Genomic DNA, 13,044 nt, shown 5'->3' with positions numbered 1-13,044 from the left:
CACTCGTGTTTTTAAAAAATGCAAAAGGTAAATTCTATGAAGAAAGCGACGGGCGACTAATGTTTGATACCCACACATAAGAGATACACAGCAGAAACACAGTAAGGTGAGTCACTCTCTGCCCACACATGTATTTCTATCTGCGCTCTCTGGTTGTCATATACTGCTGGGTGAGGAAAATAACGTCCATCAGAACAGAAAAGTATCTTGGATTTCTGTCAGCAACCTGGTAAAAATGTAATTCTTCAGTCACAACTATAGCAGCAGCTGCTATGCATTAATTTGTTATATACAAAATGTATCCGACTAAACAGCCAAGGTCACTGCTTCCATCAATCTTGAGACTCATTTTGTAACTCAGGACGAGAAGAAAAGAAAATGATTACCAATCAAACCTTAAAAATAAACCCTCATGTCGAAGGATTGGGATTATTATCAGAGTAGTCCATTTTTGTCGTCTCGCATACTTTTGATTCTAAAGTCCTTCAGTGATAAACGACAAGTTTACATTTTCAACTTCTGCCAAGAAGCTTACGTCACATGACTTCATACAAAAGAACAGCACACCATCAAAACAAAAACATGATTAAAAGGTTTGGCCTGAAAATTGAATGAGTCTTAACCATATGATTGTGTTTTGTACAATAACAAACACAACAATGACATAATCTCTTTTGGTGATGTGATCAATCGTTGGTGTCAATGACTGGAGAGTATAAAGTATTTGTCAGAGAGTCACAGTTGAGGATGTGAGGATGGCAAGAGTCTGGCACAACTAAAGAGTGTCACTCCTCTATCGTTCAAGAAATCTCTCTACGTTGTCTCACCCCCACGTACGGCATTAAGTCGCTCTCTGACTGACTCTTGTTTCTACCCGTTAACGCCTGGCTGGTTAAGGTGAGAGGAATCAGGATTAGAACGTCTAACACGCGAGGGATTAAGAGTAGCTCACCTACATTTCAGTCAACACATGGATGTCCTGTCGCCGTGTGACTGCATCCAGCTGGAATCCTACTGTCTGGGATGTTCGACCTGAAAGATGATCACCTGCATCAGAACCATTGATCATCTCAAACATTACGTAACAAGCATGGTTTTGATGGCGGTGTCGCTCCGATGACGTGTCTGATTTATGGGCTGCAGGGAAGGTTTCCTTGGGCCAGATTGTTCCACACAGGTGGAATAGAAACACGTATAGATTCCATTGAGATACCGGAGAAATCGTGGATGAGGAGCCCGGCTCATGTTGGACAATAAACCCGGTCACCCCTGCGAGGCGTCGCTCAGGCCCCTCCCACTGATCATGAGTTGATACACCCTGGAAATGATGGAGCATTTCAATGGTTCTCCACACACTGGAGCTAAATGGACGGATGGAAATCAATAGCAAGCCAATGTATGCAGATTAAATTGAACAGAAGCCCTGCATAACTGTCCAAAATTGATCCACATTGAAGATGGGCTTAGAATAAAAGGTGTTCCAGATGCATCTTAAATGTTGATCAACCAAAGCAGATCAATATTCTTTAAGATTGTTCCACATGCGTGTAATGACTCCACAACATCATTCCTATGTGACTCAGCATCTATCTGCACCTTGAATGTCCAGCACAACTGCTGCTCATTTCATGCCATTATCTCACACATTTTTCGCAGTTTTTTTTCTCACTGTCACCGCAGGAAAAATCCCGCAGTTTACCGCAATAGGTTTTTAATGTTGGTCAGTGAAGAAGAGCCATGGTTCCAGTGCGCATGTGAAGCAACATGGGATCACTGGGAACCTCTGGAATGCGGCAATATGTGCACGAAACACTTGTGATCCAAGTGATGGATTCAATGCAGAAAGAAGTGTCTGGACAAAGAGGAGACAATCATGTCCACGAACAATGCGTCCTTTTTCCCTCAGAGAAGACACTCGTCATCACACACCGCACTCGCCAGTAAAGCCACATCCACACGTATTTTCTGCGGCGTCATGTCGCCTCAGATTCGCAGAAGAAGAAGAAGATTTTTACCTGCTCGGTGCGACGCCAACGGTCCAACTCTGGCTCGTCTCTGCCTCCGCAGGCTGCAGCTACCGTAATGACTGGAGTAGCCACGCCTGTCGACACACACACCCGCGCGTTAGTACTTACGGTCTTATCTCCATCCCACGTTATTCTAGAAACACGCGGAGTAATCTCAATCTGGAAAATAAGGATAGTAATGTAAAGTGTATACGGTGTATTTAAAAATAAAAAACGTAGCGTAAAAATAACAAAACTTCCCAGCGAAGTGAGTTTATATGAAATACACCGAGTTAAAACAATGGCACGAACTAACCAATGCATTTAAAAAGTACTAACACATGTAATAATATATATTACGCTCAGCAACAGACCAATAATAACGTTTTAGTTTAAGGTGACTGACATACCTGCTAATGCTATTAGCTAAAGCGTTCACCTGTTAATCATGTGTGCGCATGCGCAGCAGAGTATTAGGGAGCTCAACTTCCGTCTTTTATTTATAATCTATTCGTATTTTATTCAATATAAATGACAATGTTGGAAGCTTTGACAGAAATCAAAGGTGCTTTCAAATAATTATGTACATTCCCCAATAAGTGTAATTTCCAAATTTAACTACGGATTATTACTACAAATTGGTATTAAAAGTTGTTTTTATTAATTATTATTTTTTATTGCTAGGTATTTCACGGGTATTTGAGTTAAATATATCCTCAAATCGGTGGTAGAATCAAAATATCAACCCAAATGTATTCTTTTTTTCATATTATTTAGTAGTTACAATTAAATACTGTAACATTTTATAAAACGACTGAAGTCACCGAGTGAATAAACGCTGATGTAATAAAATAAATATATAGAGGTTAAGGATGGCTCTTCTTACGACATTAATAAACTCATTGTGTAGTCAAACGATGCATCTGGGAGAGAGTTGAAGGTGAACACCTGTGTGCTTCTGGGGTGTCAATCCAGTTCACCTGCTGTGAAACAGCTGTGGCCAAGTCTGTCATCATGACAATGACGATCTTCTGTTTTTATTATTCATTAATAGCAGCTACTTATGGCTCTAAGACATGGACGTCAAACTCAACCACACATGGAGCCAACATATTTGAAGACTCAGCCCTAATGAAATGTATATTTATCAAACTTTATGTATCAGAAAATATGAGTCTGATTCAATTCACCTTAACTACATTATTGTTTGAATTCATTTTAATTGTCTGAACTGTTACTGGAAGTCTGTATAGTTGTTGACATCAGAAATCAGTAATCTCTGCTCCTTATCTTAAACTCGAAACTGATGTTTGTGTGAGTTATTTCGTAGAATTATAAATTATCTAAAAAGTAGACTGGGGAGAAAAATATCATGACAAACTCCGGAACAAGAATCCACTTCAATAATATCTTAACTGAATATACAAGTTTTTTATGAATTAACTTCAATACTATCTTAACTGAATATACACGTTTTTAAGAAATAACTTCAATAATATCTTAACTGAATATACACGTTTTTAAGAAATAACTTCAATAATATCTTAACTGAATATACAAGTTTTTATGATTTAACTTTAACTGAATTTACAAGTTTTTATGAATTCACTTTTACTGAATATACAAGTTTTCATGAAATTCTCAATACACTTTAAAATAGTCGACATTCCAAACTGATGTTGATTCATTTAAAAATATATATATATTTGATGTCAAAGAAAATGTTGGATCTCAATGTGTCTTCTGAAGAGTAGAGCACGTATTATTTTGTAAATGGAAAAAGTATTTATTTCTATTTCTGCAACATTTGCAATTCAAACCTACATGTTTTGAAGACTCACTGTTATGCTAAACATTGACCTCTTTACAGTATCAAACACATTTAAATCTGATGTACAATATGTCAAAGATGTGACTTTTTATTCAATCAGAATGAATTATTTTCGAAAACCTCCAGCCGTGCTCCTCAGCCTCTGTGCACTAGAGGGGAGTGAAGAACCGAGTGATAACCGATCAGGTTTTATTTCCAAGGCAACAAGAGTTGACAAGAAAATGAATTTTATGATACAAAAAAAACACATATTACCTCAACACAACGCTCTGTGATTCATTTTTTAACTTTATCTGAATTTAAATTAAATTATAAGATTTAGATAATGTTTATTGCCATTTACTTTTGTGGGATTCAGGTTAAATGTAATATATAATAATCCAATAGTTGAAATACATACATATAAATAAATAAGTATAAAGTATAATAAAATAAGTGACGTGTTCAATAAAGTGGGCGTATAAAAAACAAATAATAAAATAACAATACATTATAGACAAAAGTTGAAATTATTTTCATTTAAAAACAATTCTTTGAGAGTCTACGTTAAATGGTGTGGCAGTTCATCATTCATCAAATGGTTCTAATGTTACCATCAAGTTATTCAAAGTATTTTTAAACTTGTTTTTTTTATTACATATAATGTTGAGAATAAATAAAACATTTAGATTAAATTGTCAGGAGAGAATTCGGTAACAACAAGGATTAAACTAACAGCAAATATAAAGAAGTGTCAGATACGAACATATAATAATAAATAACAATACATTATAGGACAAAAGTTTGAATTATTTTCATTTTAAAAACAATTCTTTGAGAGTCTACGTTAAATGGTAATGGCAGTTCATCATTTCAATACTTCATGAGTGAGTGTATGTAAACAGTAGTGAAATTACACAGCAGCCTCTGGTGTGGACCTGCCTCGCTGGAGAGGATGTGCGAGTGGATCCACGCCAGCTGCTGAAGCTTCCTCTAGACCAGCCAGACGAGAAGGAAACCAGCTCCATCTGCTGCCCGGCTCTGCCAAACACTTCATCTCCCGGTCGCTGCAGGCGGCGTGTGATGGATGGAGAGCGAGGCAGAGTTATGCCAGGAAGACTCGGCAGGCATAAGTGTCTGTAAGTGCTGCACTCCTTCCTTTCACACTTTATTAATGGCCTTTGTTCAGCCACCGGGTCAAAGAAAACAACCTCTGCGGTCAATTGTCGTTTCAAACTCGCTTATCAATCCCTGCACAAGATCTTTAACTATTTTTTTCATTTTACCTCCAATGCTAATGGATTAAACTGTTTCCTTCAACTGAGAAAAATCTCAAAATTTAGGAAAAGGTTGTCACAGCATGATTTTGATCTTATAATCCATGCGTTTGTGTCGTTTACACTATTGTAACAGTTTTTTTTCATGTCTAATCAAGAAGGATGTGTCTCGCCTGCAGTTCATACAAAACTCAACAGACAGAATTCTGAGCCGCTCTAGTAGAAGAACTCACATTTCTCCTTCAAACTCTTCACTGGCTGCCAGTTTCTTTCAGGATCATTTTAAAATTCTGGTTCTTACTTTCAGATCTATTCATGGTCAGACCTTCCATCAGTGATCTGATCCAGACTTACACCCCAGCTCGGGCTCTGAGGTCTGTGGATCAGAATCTACTGATGGTTCCTGAACTTCCGGACCAGAGGAGAGAAATCCTTCCAGACTGTTGCTCATAAGCTTTGGAACCATCTCTGTGTTTGATGATCTACTGACTCCTTCAAGAAACATCTGTGTTTGATGATCTACAGACTTCACCTCAGGGATATGATGTCTTCTTACAATGAGATGGTAGAAACTGCTAGATCTGATTACATCAGAAAACTGGTAGCAGCAAATATGAAAAACCCCAAAGTTTTGTTTGACACGATTAATTCTCTCGTATCTCCTGCTCCTCAAATCACACCTGTCTTCTGTGAAGCTGACAGCAACACATTGTTGAGATTTTTCATTGACGAAAATAAATTGATCAAAGAGAAAATCTCTCCCCCTTTGTTTGGAACCCCTACTGTCTCTGAGCCCCTCTCCTCCTCTTGGTCCTCCTTCACTGCTGTATCTTTGGGTGATATTTCGGCACTAGTGAACAAGATGAAACCCTCCTCTTGCTCAGATGACGTCCTTCCTTGAAGGCTTTTTATCAAAGCATTTGATGTAATTGGCCCCTGGGTTACCAATATGGTGAACCTCTCCCTTTCCACAGGGGTTTTTCCCAACGCATTTAAACATGCCATTGTGGAGCCTCTGCTCAAAAAGCCAGGCTTAGATCAAACTGACCTCAGTAATTTCAGGCCTATTTCTAAGCTCCCTTTCTTGTCCAAGATCTTGGAGAAGGTGGTGTCTGAGCAGCTGTACCTGGATCAGAGCGACATCCATGAGAAGTTTCAGTCTGGCTTCCGTAAACATCACTCTACGGAGACAGCTTTATTGAAAGTGTCCAGTGACATCATGATGTCGGCTGACTCTGGTAAATCCACTGTTCTGGTTCTCTTGGATCTGTCCTCAGCCTTTGACACAGTTGATCACCAGATCCTGCTGAGAAGACTGAGGGATGAAGTGGGACTGTCTGGGTCTGTGTTAGAATGGTTCTCATCTTACCTTTCTGGGCGCAGTTTTAGTGTATCCGCCAATCAAATGAGGTCTGAATCGGCAGATGTGTGGAGTCCCTCAAGGTTCTGTTCTGGGTCCTTTATTGTTTTTGCTTTACTTGATTCCCCTCGGTAAAATCATTCAGAGATTTTCAGATGTTTCTTATCACATTTTTGCTGATGACATCCAGCTCTACTGCTCTTTTGACCCAACTGAGCCCCAGAGGCTGAACTTAGTCAATTGTTTGCTAGAAATCAAACAATGAGTGAAAACACTCTACAGCTAAATGTGGACAAAACTGAAACTCTGGTTATTGCTCCTGATGATAAGGTTCCAGGGTTGAGTCAGTACGTGGGTGACTTAGGTCAGTCTGTCAAACTAAGCCTGAGAAACCTGGGTGTTGTATTTGATAAAGTCATGTCTCTTGTTCAACACTGCAGAAAACTGACCAGAAACTGTTTCCTTCAACTGAGAAAAATCTCTAAACTTAGGAAAATGTTGTCGGAACATGATCTGGATCTTGTAATCCATGCGTTTGTTTCTTCTCGCCTGGACTATTGTAACAGTTTGTTTTCATGTCTAAACAAGAAGGATGTGTCTCGCCTGCAGTTCATACAAAACTCTGCAGCGAGAATTCTAACTCGCTCTAGTAGAAGAACTCACATTTCTCTTATCCTTAAAACTCTTCACTGGCTTCAAGTTTCTTTCAGGATCAACTCTAAAATTCTGGTTCTTACTTTCCAAGCTATTCATGGTCAGGCTCCTCCTTCCATCAGTGATCTGATCCAGCCTTACACCCCAGCTCGGGCTCTGAGGTCTGTGGATCAGAATCTACTTATGGTTCCACACACACGGCTCAGGACCAGAGGAGAGAAGTCCTTCAAGACTGTTGCTCCTAAGCTTTGGAACAATCTTCTCTCTCTTTGCGCTTGATGATCTACTGACTCCTTCAAGAAACATCTGTGTTTGATGATCTACTGACTCCTTCAAGAAACATCTTAAGACGTTTTTATTTGTTCAGGCTTTTCCTTGATTTTCTGGAACTCCTGTTATGTTATCAGTTTTATCTTGATCTTTAAAATATATACTTTATTGAATATTGTTTTGATTGTTTAAGCGCTTTGTGACCCTGGTCTGGAAAAGCGCTATACAAATATAAATAACTTACTTACTGTAATGGGATTAATTTGTATAAAAATTGATTTTCTTCAAGAAAAACAGAATAAAAGTCTTAGCTTCATTTAAATGTTCAACTTAATAAGTTAATGTTTTACCTCAAAACTCTTTCATAGGTTCTGAAAGAATAAAATTGAACATATTTATTGCCAATATGCATCAAAACCAGTGAAAAACATTTAGAAGAAAAATAAAAGAATAATAAGTCAATAAATAAAATGAAAAGATAAATGAGTTATAAAACAAAAAACCATCGATTCTAAAATGTATTCACAGTGGAAATTATTTTAACACATTGAACCTCTTAGTTTGTAATTTTCAGTGTCAAAAACAAGATGTGCAATAGTTTATATTATTTAGGTTAAAATGTTTTTAAGTGAAGAAATTCAAATTAAAATCCTCATTTTCATTTCTCATTCCTGAAGTCGAACGAGCTGGTGGTCCGGGCTGCATTTTCTTGTGTCGATCAATGATAGACTTTCAATCATTGAACGATGGCTCTGGTTGTTCCTCACGGTTTCATAAAATTAACGAAGGATCGTGTTTTGTTTTTCGTCTTGTCTTCACTAACTGTTGATGCAGAAAATGTGTATTTTGTGAGAAACGCCGGGTCCACCACTGACTTTCAAGTATTGTTTTTATTTTGGAATCAAAGATAATAAGCATCATTTAAGTATTTGACTGAGGAAGATTATAACAAAGATGAGTCAACACATGTTATCAGCAGGTTCTAATGTTACCATCAAATGATTCAAAGTATTTTTAAACTTGTTTTTTTATTACATATAATGTTGAAAATAAATAAAACATTTAGATTAAATTGTCAGATGAAAACTTCGGTAACAACAAGTATTAAACTAACAGCAACTATAAACAAGTGTCGCATACGAACATATATTTTCCAAACAATATTTACGACAGATTTAGACATCGTCTTCAGGTAGTGTTTGGACAGTAGGAAGCTCCGGGTTTTGTCCTTGTTGCTCTGTCGTCCCCAATTTGTTTGGATTTCTTGGTTTCAAGGCCTGGAGAAGGTCAACGGTTTTCTGCCGGAACACAGACTGACCCATCCACAGGTTTAAAGTGGTAGCAAACATGTATATATTGATCGCTGTGATGTGTGAGAAGGAATTCACAGAGCGATTAAACACATCTTCAGATATGAACTTGGAGGTCGTCCCCAGAACACAGAACACGTGGAGCAGACACTGTAAGAGGCCGGTGATGCTCACCCTCAACTGTCCGTGGAACTTTGGCGAGGAATAGGAGCGACCACTGGCTGACATGTGCTGAATGTGTCGACACAGGTAGACGCAGATTGAGACGCTCGACTGGATCATGACGCACATGGACAGAACCAGGTAGGTCTTCAGACAGCACATGATGATGAAAGAAACCCAGCGGATATGAATCAATTCACTTTTTTTTTGGAGTGTGGTAGAGTTGGTCAATAAAGGAGTGAGTCGGAGGGCGATGAAAGAAATCTCATTCAACGTCCAAATTCTGTCAAGGATCCAGGCTGCGTAGATGATTATCTTGATGTTCTTCTTGATCCAGACGGAGATGGATGTCTTGGCGGGTACGATCAGTGTGTAGTAGTAGAAGTTGAGCCAGACGGTGGAGGTCATGCTGGTGTTGAAGAGGCAGATCGACAACAAGTAGAGCACTGTGCTGAAGAAGACATCTGAACCATGAAGGTCACACGAGGACATGCCGATTATGGACACTAAGTTGGATACTGTGCAGAAGACCAGCGTCTCCAGGAGGATCTTCAGCGGCTGCTTGATCTGCCCCGATGTAGCCGCACACACCAGGCAGTAGATGAAGAACAAGTTGGCCGGAAAGGCGAAGCAAATAAGAATCCCGTTAATGGTGGCGTACGCTATAAACGACATCCTGTCGCTGCCGATACTGCAGGTCTGTGCTGGTCTGCAGGGACTCGGACTAAATACTCAGAAGTCAGACTATTGTTAAGTATTTGCATTGGATGCAAATTCATGATGGGAATTCAATTACTTTTAAATCATCCTCATCTGTTTTTGTGTAATGTAAAAAAGAAATTAATGGACCAAACCAAAACACTGAAAACAAAGGTCATGAATCTGTGTTGGTTCCCATTCAGCTACGTCATGTTTGTCTCACTCTGAAGGACAAAGTGTTTTCCATTGTATGAATAAGATTTAATTCTCAAACTACAAAAGCAGTCGTCCTCTAAGACGCTTATATGATCTGTTTCGCCTGCAGTTCATTCAAAACTCTGCAGCCAGAATTCTGAGCCGCTCTAGTAGAAGAACTCACATTTCTCCTTCAAACTCTTCACTGGCTGCCAGTTTCTTTCAGGATCATTTTAAAATTCTGGTTATTACTTTCAGATCTATTCATGGTCAGACCTTCCATCAGTGATCTGATCCAGACTTACACCCCAGCTCGGGCTCTGAGGTCTGTGGATCAGAATCTACTGATGGTTCCTGAACTTCCGGACCAGAGGAGAGAAATCCTTCCAGACTGTTGCTCCTAAGCTTTGGAACCATCTCTGTGTTTGATGATCTACTGACTCCTTCAAGAAATATCTGTGTTTGATGATCTACTGACTCCTTCAAGAAACATCTGTGTTTGATGATCTACTGACTCCTTCAAGAAACATCTGTGTTTGATGATCTACTGACTCCTTCAAGAAACATCTGTGTTTGATGATCTACTGACTCCTTCAAGAAACATCTGTGTTTGATGATCTACTGACTCCTTCAAGAAACATCTGTGTTTGATGATCTACTGACTCCTTAAAGAAACATCTGTGTTTGATGATCTACTGACTCCTTCAAGAAACATCTGTGTTTGATGATCTACTGACTCCTTCAAGAAACATCTGTGTTTGATGATCTACTGACTCCTTCAAGAAACATCTGTGTTTGATGATCTACTGACTCCTTCAAGAAACATCTGTGTTTGATGATCTACTGACTCCTTCAAGAAACATCTGTGTTTGATGATCTACTGACTCCTTCAAGAAACATCTGTGTTTGATGATCTACTGACTCCTTCAAGAAACATCTGTGTTTGATGATCTACTGACTCCTTCAAGAAACATCTCAATACACTTTTACTCCCCAAACCTGCCTAAAACTTGTGCATATATATATATATATATATAGAGAGAGAGAGAGAGAGAGAAAGAGAGAGAGGGAGAGAGAGAGAGAGAGAGAGAGAGAGAGAGAGAGAGGGAGAGAGAGAGAGAGAGAGAGAGAGAGAGCACACAAAGACACACAACCATTCACACACACTCTCTCTGAATCCCTCTCTGTCCTCAGCAGATCTGAAATTTCTGCACAAAAGATGAACGTGTACATATTTGACATTGTAGGAGAAGCTGTGCTGCAACTGATTCACAGACAGAACGAGGTGATTTTTTTGAGGATCAAATTAGATGGAAATCAAAGAATATATTTCTTCTCACAATAAATAAACAGACATAGCTTTTGTTTGTTCTAATGATCCGGCTGTCGTGGCAAAACAAATGATTATTTAAAACTCCAGATCCGCTTAATTTCACAGTAACTTTATTTGCGTCTGTGATTTGCGATGCAAATATCCCTGGATTTGTTATAATCCAATACATTAAGTCTTGATCTTCCAGGCGAGGTTCAGCACCGCAACAGAGCCGGCCGGGAAAATGGATCTCCTCACGACCGTCGTTAATGTGCCTTTTACTCTGACCAGCCTTTCCATTAACGTGTTCTTCGTCTACTGCCTGGTCTTCGCCGACACGTCCGTGACCCTGAAGCAGCCTCGGAGGAGCCTCCTGTACACGCTGGTCCTCAGCAGCGTCCTCTACCTGACCTCACTGCTCGTCAAGTTGATCGTCAACCTGCACCAGAGCTCCACGGTCGCCGCTTTGGTCTTCTATATCTTCACGTTTGGGAGTTTACACACCAGTATGACCACCTCGGTCTGGCTCAACTTCTACTACTACATCAAGATCGTTCCTTCCAAGCGAGCTGTCTACGTGTGGCTCAAGAAGAACGTCAAGCTGGTCATCTACTCCTTCTGTTTCTTCGAACGAATCTGGACTCTGATCGACATATCCGTGGTCATTGTTCATGTCCAGGAACGCTTCAAATTTCACAACGCTCTTCACAACTCCAGCGCTGTGTCCTCGGCATCACTGCCACAGAGCTTCAAAAGTGCCAAAAGTATCATTTCGTGGTTGCTCAAGAGTTACTTAATTCTCTCCGTCGCCACCATGATCTCGTCCACTGCTGTGATTTCAGGCTACCTGATAAAACACGTGCAGCAGATGATGGCCAGTGGTCAGTCTTGTCTCTCGCCGGGGTTCCTGGGTCAGGTGAGGGCAGCCGTCACAGGTGTGGTCCAGGCTCTGCTCTACCTGATCTGTGGACTCTGGCTGACTTTCGTCACCTTTAAATGGGAGATTTTTGATCAGCACTTCGATGAGAACGTGCACGTCACCATGTGCAACACGTACATATTCGGCACCACTTTGAACCTGTGGGTGGGTCAGACGGTGTTCCGGCAGAGAACCGTCGACATCCTTCGCGCTCTGAAGGAAAAACTTCTGACCAGTGGAGGCGATGACACGCCAAAGACTTGATTGATGGACGGCCCTGGAACACAAGAACTGTTCAACAGACAACATTTGTGTTTTTGTTGGGACGCTTTCGTTGTGTTTGTTTGTGTATTACTATCGAAATAATGATGATGAAAAAAAAAGAAAAAAAGAAAAAATAAACAGGATGTTATTGATTGAAACATTATTTTCTGAATATGAATAAATAAATATATAAGTTAATAAATCATGTAATTGAACAAACACGTTATTGCATATATACATTTATAACAATAATAATAAAACTCCTCTTGTTTTTTAAAGGCTGTTGTTTAGTAGCTAGTTAACTTTTGTACAGAAAGATTTCTCTTAATTATACACATATGCTGTGTCTCAAATCACATACTAGCTACTAAAAGTTAGTATTTTTAGTGCGTTAGTGCATCTCAATTCTTAGTATGCGAAATTTAGTGCACCATGCACACTAAATTGGCGTACTAACACGCCCACAAAACTGAGCATGGTTCGATGGACACTAAACACACTAAACAGCTCCATCTTAGTGACGTTTTAAACGGAAGTTACGTCATATATAAATGCATATATATTCATACACTTACAGGTGTATTTTCAGCAGCAGTAAGAGGATAAAAACGTCTTCGCTGCTGATACCAGCTTAAATATCTCGCGATTATTTAGATTCTCATATTTTTTCTTTGTTGCAAAACGTGCTGCCAGCAGGTGTCGACGATAGCGTTCAAACAGCTGCTTGAAACATCGTTAAATAGAAGTAGAAGAAGAAGCTGTCATGTGATCTCCGGTTAGTGTGTAGCAGCAGTGTTTGATTTGAG

The 13,044-nt window shown here is 39.5% G+C and overlaps 2 protein-coding genes across 9 annotated transcripts in view; one reads left to right on the top strand and one right to left on the bottom strand.

Moving 5' to 3' along the window:
* map2 (microtubule-associated protein 2) overlaps positions 1–2,097 on the bottom strand; it is a 49,897-nt gene extending 47,800 nt beyond the window's left edge. For 3 of the 8 annotated variants that reach the window (XM_087804621.1, XM_087804624.1, XM_087804625.1), the window contains exon 1: positions 957–1,198. The gene's annotated coding sequence lies outside the window, so the exon portion shown is untranslated. Of the gene's footprint in view, positions 1–952; positions 1,202–2,015 lie in introns of those variants that run through there. The other 5 variants (XM_087804618.1, XM_087804622.1, XM_087804620.1 and 2 more) reach the window with 4 other exon arrangements.
* Positions 2,098–11,299: 9,202 nt separating this feature from the next.
* On the top strand, positions 11,300–12,238 carry LOC148068000 (uncharacterized). The gene has a single exon (XM_087804547.1). It carries the CDS (start codon positions 11,300–11,302, stop codon positions 12,236–12,238), a length of 939 nt encoding a protein of 312 aa, XP_087660673.1.
* The last annotated feature ends 806 nt before the right edge of the window (positions 12,239–13,044 follow it).

Source organism: Callionymus lyra, chromosome 12, assembly GCF_982586985.1.
Source record: "Callionymus lyra chromosome 12, fCalLyr1.hap1.1, whole genome shotgun sequence".
Lineage (NCBI taxonomy): Eukaryota > Metazoa > Chordata > Actinopteri > Syngnathiformes > Callionymidae > Callionymus > Callionymus lyra.
Note: the sequence above shows the minus strand (reverse complement) of the source record. Positions and strands in the feature narration are given on the sequence as shown.